The following is a 14381-nucleotide window of genomic DNA, read 5'->3' as shown; positions in this document are numbered from 1 at the left end:
GATGAGTTGAGTGTCATCGGCGTAGTTGTAGCAAGATAAACCATGAGCTTGGATGAAGGCAGGCACTGGGCTCAGGTAAGGTTAAAGAGGAGAAGGGAGACATAGAGGCACTTGCCAGGTGCAGAGGAGAACAGAGGCAAATTAATGATTTGTGATCTGTTGGAGAGGAAGGAGGATATCCATTTTCAGAGCTAGGTCCCCGGTGCCTAGAGTGTGCAGTCGCTCAGTCAGGATGGAGTGGTCTATTGTATCGAATGCTGCTGAGAGGTTGAGTAGGATTAGGGCAGTGCATCCATCTGAGTCAGTGTATCTTTTTAGCTCATGACAGATGGAAACTAAGCAGTATTCTGTTCCTCTTAATGGTCGGAAGCCTGATTAAGCAGCGTCTAGGATCTCATTAGATCTTGAGAAGAGGCATAGTTTTAAGTAAGCCACTCTGCCTGCTAATATGGCTATAAACCAGTTATTTTAGATGGGTCAAGAGGGTCTATGAAAGCCTTTTTAAGGAGGGGCCTGATGAAGGTCTTGAATTCTGCTGGGAAGATGCCAGAAGTCAGTGAAGAGTTGATGATGGATTATATTATTATAATTATAATTGGTTATTTATTACATGCATAATACCCAGAGGTTTTATACCACAGAACCTGTGTTGCTCTGCATTGGGCCTCATTACGACCCTAGCGGTAGAGTGATAACGGCACCAGTAGTGCTGCCGGTGCCGTTATCACTCTACCGCCACATTACGAGTTCTGCTTGCGGGGCCACTCTTCATGCCTTGTCAGACCAGACGTGCAGAGCGGCACCCGCTCGCAGAACAGGATGGTAACAACGGTCCCGTTACGAACGGGTCCATTGTTACCATCCTCCCCATTCCCATTGTGCCTATGGGGGCTCAAATGGGAATGGGGACGTACCGGGGATGGGTCCCGCAAATGGGAATTACCGGGCCTGCAAAGGTCGGAATGGCCCAGTTATTCTCATTTTGCGGGACCCAGACCCGGGTTTGGGGGTAGCCATGCCGGTAAAACCGGCATGGCTACCTCCAAAATCATAATGAGGCCCATTGTCTTGCTTCCAAGGCGAGCATGTTGCTACTGGGCTATCTTCTCGAGACTGCCGATCATGCGAGATTGCCTGCCCAGATGCCTAGATTTCTTTTAGCAAGGACGGGGGCAGGGGTCTCCTGGGGAGGCTGAGGGATGGCTGAGTGATAGTAGTTTGAGGGATTCTGGGTGGGAGAGTGGAGAGAGGGAGGAGACAAGTGGAAGGGCAGGGGAGGTTCTGTGACCATGCGAGTGGAGTGGGGTAGAGATTTTAGAGAGGGTAGAGGTCTCTCTCTCTCTCTCTCTCTCCCTCTCAGTCACAGAGGGATTGTGTGTGGTGTGGAGCATGCAGGGGTGTTGAATTTAGCAATAACCTTAAAGAGCTCCCTTGTTGGCTTTGTGGCTTTGGATATTCCATTCCTGTAGTAGGATTAGTTGACTTGCGTACTTCTGCACGATAGAGCTAGATATGGGACGCGTAGGCTAGTCTGTTGGGTGTGGTGCGGATGGGTCTGAACACCATTTACATTCAAGGGTATAGTTAAGAGTCTTTTGTTTTTTAGGGCTATGGTGAACCATCTGGGCAAGTGGCATTTTTCTGTTTGAGATAGATCTAACGTTCAAGAGGGAGTTGAGTGCTTCGGCGAGCCAAGAATCGAAATTAGAGATGGTGACCTGAGCCGGGGAAAGGGAAAGGGTGGTTTGTGAGCTAAGTGGTCACACACAAAAGTACAAGTTCAACTCTTTTTATTGGGTGTAGGATGAAGTTCATAAAAACGCCTGTGGAGACTTGGAGTTTATCTAGAACAGAAATGGTGTTCATATTGTGAAGGCATCATGAAGCAAGACACAGACAACAGATTCAAAGTTCAAAATAAAAGGATTTATTAACTCAAATGTCAGGGTGATTGAAGGTCTAACTTGCCCTATTCAAAGGTGGGATTTCCCTACCTGAGCAAAACTAACGAAAGTGTGAGTCTGAAAGTTCAACTTTAAAGTCTGTTTGTGTCCAAACCTATCCTTGCCCTCACAACTAAAGCTAGACAATGTGTAGGGATGTCGATAATAAAAGTAATGGTGATAAAACAAGAGTTCTGAGCTTCTGCCAGCTCGTAGCCTCCATTTCAGCTTCCCTTCCCCAAGTTCAAGAAAGTTCCATAAAAGTCTCTGGATTACCATTCTTAAATTCAAAACAGTTTTCCAAAACCTTGGGGTTACCTTCCCCAGGTTCAAGGAAACACAGATCCACAGAAAAAGGGCTTGAGGATTCCATCCTCAAGACATCACCAAAGCTCAGCAAGTCTCAGGATTCCCTTCCCCAAGACTTCAACTTGCCAGCCTCTGCTTGGCTTTTGTCTCTGTGTTCGAAACAAGTTATCTTTCCTTCTGGATCAGCTTAATACCTCTTTCAACTTATTCTTTCCTGATTTGTTTAAACAGGGTCTTTGACATCCATAGTTGAGGGTTCCCTGGTCTGGGTGCTGGTGTCGGACCAAACGGTCTACCCATTACAAGTCGCGCAACCAGGAACCTTAGGCCTTTCTACCCACACAGGTTCTTCTGCTTCTGTTCCTATTTGGATGCTCCCATTCACTTGGCATTTCCTTGTCAGCCTCTTGGCTTTGCCACACGGTGTTACACAACTTGAACCAATCTGTAGCCCTGCCACAGTGTATCACACAAATTGGACCAATCCTTGGTCTTGCCACACTATGTTCAGTTACAAGAGTTCACTTAATGGTTATTTAATTCCGTTACCACCTTGCCATTAATGCTCTTATACAATCTTCTATTCTTACTTTCTTGCTGTATACTTGGTTTTCATAAACCAATAGCTGTAGTTCTTATGCACGTCTCATTTTTTATAACTTGCTCATAAAAGTTTCATTCAGTGCGATATTCAATAATTGTTCTGTTTGCTTTGCCATTTCTATGTCACCCAATCCGGGGCCTTGGGTTAGTTTCATTAACTTCACATGATTTAACTTGTTCGGTGCTTGCCTCTCATTCCCCACATCCCCCAAGAGCACCCCGGTCCGAGTGACTTGCTTTCTTCCCTCACTGGGCTTGTGCGTTCCTTCTGGACAGCTGTGTTGCCAGTATTCAGCCTCACTTGCTGATCTCCCATTGCTCGCGAGCTCTGCTCGCTCTCCTGTGGCTCTTTGGATCTCGCTGTCAGCTCCACTCAGCTACTGCAGATGCTGGCAGCTTACTTCCTGCCTCTTCTCTGCTGGCACCTCCGTCAACATGGCTTCGGCCACAGAGGTTCCCAAACTTGCAGTTCCTTCACGGCCTGGCTGCTCACATGCACCAGAAGTCCTTTGGGTCTTCTGCCGGTATCCTGGCTGTGCTGCACGACCCACCACGGCTGCCTCCTTCCAAACTGGACTCCCTGCTGGACTCTCCCACACAGGCCTCCGTGTTGGTCTAGGTGTTGCTGGTTTCCTCCCTTTTTATACACCTGCAACTCCTTGACAGGTTGCAGGTGTGAGTCTTCAATTAGAATTGCCAGCCTGCAATTAGAATGACATGCCTGACCTACACAATACTCTCTAGGCATTTTCTTCGTCCCAGTGCTAGAGTGGTAAAATAGGTTACTAGAGTTCTCTACTCCTAGTCGCCTCTTCGTCGTCCCAGTACTAGAGTGGTGAAATAGGTTAGTAGTGTTTGCTACTCCTAGTTGCTTCTTCCTCGTCCCAGTACTGCAGTAGTTTGAATGAAGAAAATTAAGAGGAACTGTTGTACAATAGCCCCTAAATGCTGCGGGAGGGTTAGGACCTTGTGATCTTGAAACATCCTGTGTCTAAGGTTGATGGGCGAGTGCAACAAGGTAAGGCTTCGCCCAGGGGCTGGGGGCTGGGCGTAGGAGTGGTGTTACCATAGAAGAGAGGACTTCAACTCCTGTGACTTAGACCGAGTGGATTGTGGTAGCTTTTGTGTTATGGTTGTGCTAGACCATACATAGTTCTCTTGTCGAGGGCAAACTAGAGGTCTTCTGCTTGTTATGGTGAATGTGTGGGTGATATTGGCATTTATCAATCCAGCCTATGGAGTACTCGTTTTTAATGTGTTGTGCTCAGGGGGTATCTTGAAGTGTAGAGTTCCTAATGGTTAGTGTGCACTGTTTTAAGTGAATGTCTGAAGATCAGGTGGTCATCCAGCATGTAAGTTTGCCATGGTATGGTGATCCTTAGGTTGGTTGTCAGGGATGGGAGAGAGAGAGGACCTGCCTTTGTGTTTCCAGTTGAAGCGTGTTACTGGTTCTAGAGCTGCCTGCAGGATTAGAGCATTCTGACAGGTGGGTATTGGCTTAACTTCTTATTGGTGGATTCTTGGCCTGTGTCATGGAAAGCTCCGTTGGTGCACAGGGTTTTTAACTGAATTCTGCTTTTGACTGAGAACCAGTGGACTAATATTCGGGAGGGCTTGTGCCATATTTCCTTTATTAGGAGGAGCTTTGCTGCTGAGTTGTGCCCTCATTCTATAGGGTTTAGTAGGTATTCACGAGGCCTAGGTGAAGGGTGTTGGCATACCCAGTGTAGAGAGCACTAGGGCAGTGGCCGCCGTGGTTCCTTGTGGGAACGTCATGTATAGCATGATGGGATGGATAGATCTTAGTGGACCACGGGCCAGATTCTCAAAGTGCAGGTGGCATAAGTATTTAAATGCGCTGGCGCACCTCATCACTTGCACCCAAAAAGATGCACTCCTTTCACAAAGAACATTTTAATATATGCACATTCAAATGTCCTTTTTCAACCCCCCTTGCGCAATTGCACAAATAGACATGCGTATCCTGAATTCACAAAGAGATGCGATTTGAAATTGACTTTATCCAGTACCTCTTTGGAACAGGGGCAGGGGGGCGCACAATGCATTAAAGGATTCATTCTGACCCTGTCATGCATTTTGAAAGTGTAATAGCAACAATATGAACCACTACTGTCAGCTTGCATTGTTATCCCCCCAACAGGGATAACATTTTTTTTTCCATTTCGCAACGGGCCCTTTAAGCTGGGCGGGGAGCCTCTCATTATTGCCAGAGAGTGTGTATGCAAGGATGCTCGTCAGTGCATCTTTTGTGCTGCTGTGTGAATAATGTGGCCTCTCATTGTCTACAATGGCTCAAGCAAAAAAGCATTCTCTTTTATTTTTTTACTTGCATCACATTATGAGAATCTGACCCTCAGCTCTAACTCGGGGGTCTTCAAATCGTGATGCTGCCCCTCTTAGGGAGTACATCGACTTTATTACATTTTCACAAATCACAAATGGTGCAATATCATTGGATCAACAACATAATTTGGTGCAATTCTTAATATGTATCTCCATTGCAATCACTCTCATTGCAAACTTCCAATTCTTATTGGCATCACTGCAAACTAAGGAACTGCTTTTAATAGAAAATATAAGCAGATATGGGGCCCCATTACGGGTTTTGCGGTAGCCATGCCGCTATTGGCGGCATGGCTGCCTCCAAAACCTAGGGCCTCATTACACGTTGTGCGGTAATGGAATACCGGTACCGGTAAAGATTTACCGGTACTGTTAATTCCCTAAGCCAATCACGACCCAGACCCACCGCTATCAGCGCATCCGTTAATTACGGTGCCACTAATAGCGGCAAGACCGCGGGCGCGCGACCCCCAGGCCGGAATTAGCGCCATGGTTCTAATACCAGGCCATCACAAGCCATGCGGACATGGCATTAGCGGCATGGAAAACACCCAAAAACCCCTTACCGGCATGGCGCTAATAACGGCATCGAAAAGCACCCGTTAAGAGACCTGAGCAGTGTACCCATCTACCACAGGTGGACACAATCAGCACAGGTGCATGCAATGGAGACAGGCAGCACAAAAGAGCACACCACACCCCTACCCACACCAAGATGGTCCCAACAGCAACAGCATGACATGACGGGCTTGACTACATGATAGCAGTGCAGCACCAACAACAGCCCGCACCAGAGGTGACCCATAGCAGGGACCCATTCCTCACACCATACAGGCGATGCCAGCTATCCACTGAGGAGGTGGCTCCCAACCCCTGTACGGAACCCACAGAACCAGCAGGAAGAGGACAACAATATTGCACATCCCCGTACCTGCGTCGTGATAGAGCTGGCAGTCAGCCTTCCAATGACAGTGCTCCGCTGCCTAAGCAGCCTGTGTGAGGCACTCCTGTACAGCCGTGTCAAAGTGGCAAAGATAACCATGGCATGTGTAGAGCATCAAAAAATGTGCATATGATGGAATGTGTCAATACCACCTGAAATTGACATGCAACCACCAGAAGAGCATGATGGGGATGGGGATGAGTACGGGTGGAATGCCCAGGCAGGACATGCAAGAGGCAATGCCAGTGAGGCACATGATGTGCGTCAGCATCTGATTCTGAAATCCCATCAGGCACAAAGGTGAAATAGCATGGACGGAGATGGATATTGTTGCCCTGGTGCATGTTTGGAGTCCCACAAACGATCCTGTCCAAGATAAATGACACATACGCAATGATGGAGACCACGCTTGGGTTTCAACTTCATAACAGTGTGTATTGAACAGAATGTGATAAGAAGTGCAACAAACACCCCAACACACCCAAAAGCACCCTTACGCCTCTCCCCCCAAAACACCCAAATGCGCCCTTACCCCCCTCCCTCCAAAACACCCAAATGCACCCTTACCCCCATCCCCCCCAAAACACCCAAATGCACCCTTACCCCCCTGCCCCCAAAACACCCAAATGCACCCTTACCCCCCTCCCCCCAAAACACCCAGGTGAGTCTTATGGTGTCTATGTTTCCTGCACCACATGTGCCACCTGGTCCTTGGTGGGGCTAAGCATCAGGGCCTCCACCAACATTGGGTTGCTGTGATGTGGGGCGCCTCTGGTTGCGCAGGGAGCGGCGCAAGGGGCTGGTCTGCTGGGAACTCGCTGAGGAGGAGGTTCCCGGTCGATCCTGTGTTGGGGGTTGGTGATGCTGCTCCATGATGTCCCCAATACGTACAATGGCCTGGCGGAGTTGGCCCATCTCCTGGCATATCCTGTCAGTGCAGGCCTCAATGGCCTCCTTTGTTTGCCCTGCATATTTTTGGAGGTCATCCCTTAGACGGCCTGTCTCGGCCACATGCTGGGCGACCAGCGCAGTAATGTCTTCCTGCCTCTGGGTGATGGTTGCAAGGTCTGCCAGGGTGGTAGGTGCTGCTGGGCTGGACGGTGCGCCCTGGTCCGTGCTTCCGGCATCCGGAGAGGACAGCTGAGGGCTCCATGCACCTTCTACAGTGTGGGTGTCATGTGCTCCATGGATAGCAGATCCGGACGTTGCCCTTGGACTCCCCTCAATGGACCATGTTGGGCTGGGGTTATGGCTGAGTTGTAGGATGTCGGTTGCGTCCTCCTCGTCAGTGGCCGGTGCGGTGGCTGCTGCCTCCCCAGTGGAGCTGGTGGCTGCGGAGTGCGTGCTCTCCGTGCTCATCTCAGCAATGATGGGGCACACTTGCGTGGGTTCAGCTACAACAGGAGCCGTGCCCTCAGGCTGTGATGTAATGGTGCTCCTGCTGCCCTTGGCCCTCTGCAGATGGACTGTCCTCCCAGTTCCCCTGGAGGTGGTGGCGGTGTCACCTCTCTCATGCATTCTGGCTTTTTTGGCTGCTGTGGGAGTACGTGCTGCAGTGCTTGTGTCTCCATTGTCTGTCGGTGATCCTGTGGAGGACATAAATAGGGTACATCATTGTTAATGGGTCTAGGTGCCTCATTCAGAATGTTCCCGTCATGCTGCTCTATGCATTGGGGCCTATTCATCAGTGATTCTTGTAATGGGGATGTCGGGTTGGTCATGCATTGATGGGTCAGTATTGCACGTGTATATGGTGATGCATGCATGTATGTGTGTGGCAGGATCAATGGCCTGGTCATCGACACATGTTTGGGGTACCCCCTCACCCTTCACTGTGCATTGTTTGGCGTATACACTCACCTCCATCAGATGAGATAGCCACACCATGCTCCATGTCTCCGACCCCCTCTATGGCTTCGACTCCAATTGTGGAGGCACATGTCTCCTCCCACTCCTTCATCTTCAGAGGTGATTCTGCGCCACCTCCTGTGGCCATTGCAAGGTTGCGGTTGACTGATAGGATATTCTGCACACGTAGCCGGAGGTCGTCCCACCTCTTGCGGCAGTCCTTCACACTGCGGGTGGTAGTGCCCACCGCACTAACTTTGCGGGCAACTTCGTCCCAGATGGCCTTTTTCTTGATGATCGCCTCCCGGCGCATATCATTTGCAAAGACGACTACGGCATTGGCTGCAAGTGTGCTAGTCAGCATTATGAGCTCCTCTGGTGTGAATTTCTCTTTCCGCTGTCGATCAGAAGTTTTTTTCAGGGCCTTTGACATCTTCAGGCAGTCCTGGATGGTTTTTGGTCAGAGTTCTCCGGAAAGATGTCCTGGATGCAGAGGATGGCAATGGATTGTGTTTTTAAAGATGGCCGCCGTTCTCTTTCCCGTTCCTGTGCGATGACGCTATTTCCGGTTCCGCTTTTTAACTGTGTCCGCTAATAGCGGTGACCGCTATTTGCATGTTGCGTGAGGGAGGAGGTGCTATCAGCACTGTGGTCGAGGCCGGTAATGGGCATTTTGTGGACTTTTGCGGCATGGCTGTAATGTCATTTACGGCATGGCGCTATGCTCGTGTCCGCAAACTCGTAATGGGACGCTATTAGCGGTCTTTTGCGAGGGCGGAGACGCTAATAGCGCCATACCGTAAAATTCCAATTTTTACCGCACAACGTGTAATGAGGCCCCAGGTCCGGGTTCCCTGAATGGGGAATTACCGGGCCATTCCGAGTTTCGAGGGCCCGGTAATTCCTCTCTCAGGGAACCCGGGCCCGGACCTTCCCCATTCCCATTCGAGCCCCCATAGGCAGGCATCCTTACCGGGTCCCACGAGGGGACCTCATAATCAGGCGGAATGGGAATAACGGGTCCGCACCCATTAGCAGACCCCGTTAACCCATTCCGCCTGACTCGTAATGAGGCCCATGGTCTCCTGGGGGCTGGGCGACACTATTTCCATTCAAGGGATGCTTGAATACAATAGTTTTTCTCAAGGGGGGGTGTGATAGAGCAGATAGAGATAGGCTAGACACTATACGATTTATTTGAACTCTTTTTATTAGTCAACTCCTTTTACTTTCACAACAGTACTGTGTAACAGAATTGGCAACTTCTGTGTCTTCCGTTCAGCTGCCCGGCTTCCTCTGCCTTGATGTTTTAACCAGCTGTTCTGTATCTCAGAGGGAAGAGTCTTTATGCTGCGGGTGGTCAAGGCTGACTTTGCGTGTGTTGCCAAGAACTTATGGCTTGACTTCAGGTATTCTCCCCTGTTGCCTTTAACTAGTCTTATCAAACAACGTTTTGAGCGAGGACTTCACGTCCTAAAACAACCTTCTGCTTCCTTGATGACCCCTCTTTCACACAATATAGTTTATAAGAGGATTAGTCTAAGCGTTCTTCCCTTTTGCTGGGCTCCATCAAACAGTCTCTTTGTTTTCCATAAGAATGCTTGAACTCTGTAACTCCAGGCACTCCGATGTTCGTCTCGTAAGCTTCTCTCCTCGTTAGATGGGTTCCGTGCTTCTTTTCATGCTCTCGCTTGACCCCCTTTCTTCGCAGTTTGGTGTCTTGACAAATACTGTGCCTCTTTCGGATGAGGTCCGCCACAGCTTCAACGAGCCTCTTGGACGCTCGGCTCCTCACTCCCCGGCAAGCTCCGCCCCCACAAAGGAGGGGGCCACCGATCAGCACGGCACTCCGCAGCTGCTCCTTTCGGCTGATCGGTACGCTCGACGCAAGCCCGTCTTCGGCACAGCTGAAACGAAGCGTACGACGTATTCCGCTCCTCACAGCTGATCTGTCAACTGTAACAGCTGCGTATTGCCAAACTCTACTTCGGGCTTGGGCCAGAGCTACTTCAGGCCCTGGACGTCAGGCTGCCCTTATCTTAGAGCGGGTTGTCAGCTGACCAACTTTAGCTGTCATTAACACTTGACAGTTAATAGCTTCCTCCTCTCTTCACACAGTCATTCTGCGTAACACTTCTCCGCTTCTCTCAAACTATATACAATAACTTCACGAGGCGTTCAACTGGAACGTACCTCGTCTTGATATGGATCAGGAGTGCTTAATAGGCCCATTCATACACTGGCTCTTCTTCCGGTAGGCCCTTTTCTTCCTCACCATTCTCCATTGCCTACCCAAAACCAAAACAAAACAAACATATCAAACGAAAAGTCCACTATTAAAGCAAAGCACCTTTACTCCCTGCTCATCCTTTCTCCCATTGGGCATTTGCTTGTCTGTCAAAGCGGAAGGTCCTCCCTCCAAGATCCCTCTATGACATCAGTCCTGCAGCTCACTCTTCCTGAGATCACAGGGGTCGGAACGCTCTTCACTATTCGATTGGCTCCGAGTCGCCTCAACCTCCCCTGGCTCATCACAGGGGGCTAAGCATAAAAAGGGTTGTATAGTCTAACTTGAGGGAGTTATCCCTAAGGAATGTGAGTATTTGACTGATGGTGTTTCCACGGGCCAGGTTCTGATTTCTTGTGGAATGTTTGTGAGCTAGACTGTGGTAATGGCTTACCTCGTTGCCGGCCTCCGGGGACGTCGGGATACTGATGCCTGATGCTTGCGCCTGCCTCCTAGCACGGAACACCCTCCACTAGACTGAATTGCTGTAGCACAGCCAGAAGGGGGTGTCTCATGGAGGGTGTATGGCTTATGGTGTCTCCCCAGCAGCCTCTGAACATCATTGCCCCACCTGTTTGTGCATTAGGACCCCTCTCCCTTCTAGGAATCAAAGAAATAAAAACACTGTTGTAGATAGGTGTGCTGTAACTGCCCATAACCAGGTGTGCAATGAAACCTACATTTTGAGGGTGGAGGCCAAGTGGTGATAGGAGGGACCACTTTCTAAACTGGGCGTGGCAACCCTGGCGGGTCCGCCCCCTCTGTTCAACCCCAAGGGTTGTTTGAAATGGGGCCCAAGTATCAAATGGTAGTAAGCAGGCATTACACAGTCGCACACAATTGCACATTCATTCACTTAATCATCCCATTCATCATACACTCTCATTTACAAGGACACCCAGCCCCCATACATCATGCACTCATTCACACACACTCACTCATTCATACATACATTACATACACACTCCTTGCACACATGCATACATTATGCGATAAATCACAACACCCTCGCTCACCGCCTAACAAAAAGCAAGTGTGCACATCTGCCTCTTCCTCTCAGATGTGAAAGAACATATAACGTTGTTATAACGTTGTTCCAAATGCACCATAACATATCATAACATAAAATAACATGTGTTCGCTCGCATCCGTGGGGATCGGGCTGATGTGTGCATTTGATTTTTGTTTGCCAGAGAGGTGAGGGAAGAATTTCTTAAAGTTGTGCTGTGTTTGTGGAAAGACATTTATCTGCACGAACACAGTAACACACGAGCTTTAAAGCTGTGTCGCTTTAAAGCTGCCGGTTTCAGAAAAGGATTCTTTCTCCTCTGACTACCAAAAAACGATTTTGTGCAACACCATTGAGCTAATCCGGCTTTAGCCCCTCCCCTCAGCTCACATTTCAGGGGGTGGGGATGCTGGAGCCTGATTAGCGTTGCGCGCCTGCCCAAAACCCACCAACAAGCCCCTGCCCCTGCCGTATCGTGTACTTGTACTTGTGGTGGTTGTGAGGATCTCTACCCGACCTCCGCATGACAGCATGGAGGTCGGAATGACTTCAATATGCAGCATGCACATGCTCATGCACTATGGAGCGCTAATAAAAATGCGACTACACGCGTGTCAGTGTTACTCAGCTCTGCCCGTTTCCGGTCATCGCTGCCTCTTTATTTCCTGTTTCTCCTTCTTCTTCTTCTTCTTCTTCTTAATTAACGAACGCGTGGGCGGACCCACGCAGGCGCTTCCCCATCCTAAAGTATGATGTGCACCACCTACACCAATCAACACACAGGCCACACTTCCACACAAACCACCCGCAACCCCACCGCAAACAACCACACCCCACCAATCCAACACCAGCCACCCGCAACCCCACCGCAAACTACCACACCCCACCAACCCAACACCAGCCACCCGCAATCCCACCGCAAACAACCACACCAATCCACACCAACAGACACTACACCCCAAACTCACACCACCCAGGGAGCCCGGAGACCGGCGCGCAGACCCGCGAGACCCCAGCCCGTACGCCTACACATGCGCTTCAGGTGAGGCACCGCGCGCTGCCGCCAACCCACCGCAACTAACCCAAGCGACACCCACACACGAACCTCCCGCCACAAACAACTACTACCCCAAAACAACACCTGCCACCTGCAACCCTACCACAAACTACCACACCCCACCAATCCAACACCCGCAATCCCACCGCAAACAACCACACCCCACCAATCCACACCAACAGACACTACACCCCAAACACACACCACCCAGGGAGCCCGGAGACCGGCGCGCAGACCCGCGAGACCCCAGCCCGTACGCCTACACATGCGCTTCAGTTGAGGCACCGCGCGCCGCCGCCAACCCACCGCGACTAACCCAAGCGACACCCACACACGAACCTCCAGCCACAAACAACCACTACCCCAAAACAACACCTGCAACCCTACCGCAAACTACCACACCCCACCAATCCAACACCAGCCACCCGCAATCCTACCGCAAACAACCACACCCCACCAATCCACACCAACAGACACTACACCCCAAACTCACACCACCCAGGGAGCCCGGAGACCGGCGCGCAGACCCGCGAGACCCCAGCCCGTACGCCTACACATGCGCTTCAGGCGAGGCACCGCGCGCAGCCGTCAACCCACCGCGACCAACCCGAGCGACACCCACACTACCACACGCACCACCAGCCACCCTACCACAAACCACACCCAGCCAATCCACACCAACAGCCACCCTACCACAAACAAACGCCCCCCACCAACTCACTCCCCGACCCCAGCACTGCTACTCCCGCCACTACTAATCGTATCCGCCACCCGCGCAACACCCCTCAACAGCCCGACCACCGACCCGAAACACGCCGGCCGCACTCCAAACGTTCAAACCCCAAACCCCCGGGGGCCCGCACTCCGTCTGCCGCCTCCGAAACTCAAGGCCTCGAAGCGCCACGAACTGCGAGCGCCCCGCCGAGCTGCACTCTCAAGTCCGCCCCTACCCTCTGGCCCTCCCTCGCTCCAACGCGCAGGCTTGGACCAGCCCCCTAGCCTGGACTCTGCCACTCGCTCTCCCCTGTTTCTCCTTCCCGTGTCACGTGAGGTGAGCGCCCCTTCACTCACGTGACTGATGTATATACAAACACCACATTACTCCCAAACGTCGATTTTTAGAATAAAGTCTATTGACTCACTTAGGTGTGTCAATATGTAATTCTCTGGCTGGACGTGTCCTTGCATCTCTGGCCTTTCAGTGGCATATCCCATGTAGGACATGGGATATGCCTGCAGTCAGGATGTTGGTCGAGGTCTTTCACATAGTCCATAACGGGTTGTTGATTCTTCTCTCGGGGCCTCCTTCTTCTCGGCTTCCGCTTGCTTATTCGCAGAGGTTGGGAGGTGGTCGCGCCTCATTCTGCAGAGGAGAATCACTTGCCTCAGGGTGTTCCTCGGGCACAGTCAGTGTTCTGGCTCCTTCAGGCACTTGTGGGGATTGTTATTTTCAGAGCGTTGAAGGTACCTTGCGGAAATGGGAGATGTTCCGTGTTGCCACTTCCTGCCCTCTGGTGGCAGTTACCATGCTGTGGGTGAAATTGAGCACTGTCCAGGGACAGGACTCATAGGACAGGGTCATTTTCTTTGGGGGTGGTGTGTCGGGGGCTAACTAGTTCTGGTGTAGCTGTAGTTCAGCTTGAATAGGTGCCCCAAACATTACTGCAGCCAGGATTACTCTTGTGGATGTGTGGAGGGTCTACCTGTGTGACCTGAGGCATCAATGAACGGCTGGCATCCACGCTTGTTGCTGGCCCTTTGCGATACTTATGGTTCTATACAGTGATCCCATTAATCTTTCTGCATCTCCGTTTGCTTGCAGCCAATATGGGGTGATCTTCTGTTGGCTTATGCTGAGGCTTTTCAGGATCTGTCGTAGTTCATGGCTGTTAAATAGGGGCCCATTGTCGCTCTTCATTTTCTGTGGTATGCCATGTATGGCGAATACTTTTTCCAGGGCAGTTAAGTCTGTGGACTTGATGTATTCGACTTCTGGGTACCTGCTGAATTCGTCTATT

The 14381-nt window shown here is 50.7% G+C and overlaps 1 protein-coding gene across 1 annotated transcript; it reads right to left on the bottom strand.

The window, feature by feature from the left end:
• Positions 1 to 6835: 6835 nt before the first annotated feature.
• Positions 6836 to 9027, bottom strand: LOC138520140 (uncharacterized). The gene is made up of 2 exons (XM_069632627.1): positions 8023 to 9027; positions 6836 to 7748 (listed from the first exon to the last, which is right to left on the bottom strand). The coding sequence occupies exons 1-2, from the start codon at positions 8441 to 8443 to the stop codon at positions 6883 to 6885; spliced, it is 1287 nt and encodes a 428-aa protein (XP_069488728.1). The 5' UTR covers positions 8444 to 9027; the 3' UTR covers positions 6836 to 6882.
• Between the last annotated feature and the right edge of the window lie 5354 nt (positions 9028 to 14381).

The sequence above is a fragment of the Ambystoma mexicanum genome, chromosome 13 (assembly GCF_040938575.1).
Source record: "Ambystoma mexicanum isolate Mex_15411 chromosome 13, UKY_AmexF1_1, whole genome shotgun sequence".
Taxonomy (NCBI): domain Eukaryota; kingdom Metazoa; phylum Chordata; class Amphibia; order Caudata; family Ambystomatidae; genus Ambystoma; species Ambystoma mexicanum.
The sequence above is the reverse complement of the archived record's forward strand: the minus strand, read 5'-3'. Positions and strand labels throughout refer to the sequence as shown.

What these genes read in the sequence shown, in the direction of transcription:
- LOC138520140 (XM_069632627.1), bottom strand. Translation starts at nt 8,443, where the DNA reads ATGTCAAAGGCCCTGAAAAAAACTTCTGATCGACAGCGGAAAGAGAAA. An exon ending in GGCTATCTCATCTGATGGAG is followed by an intron (nt 7,749 to 8,022) that starts GTGAGTGTATAC and finishes TGTCCTCCACAG; the next exon opens with GATCACCGACAGACAATGGA.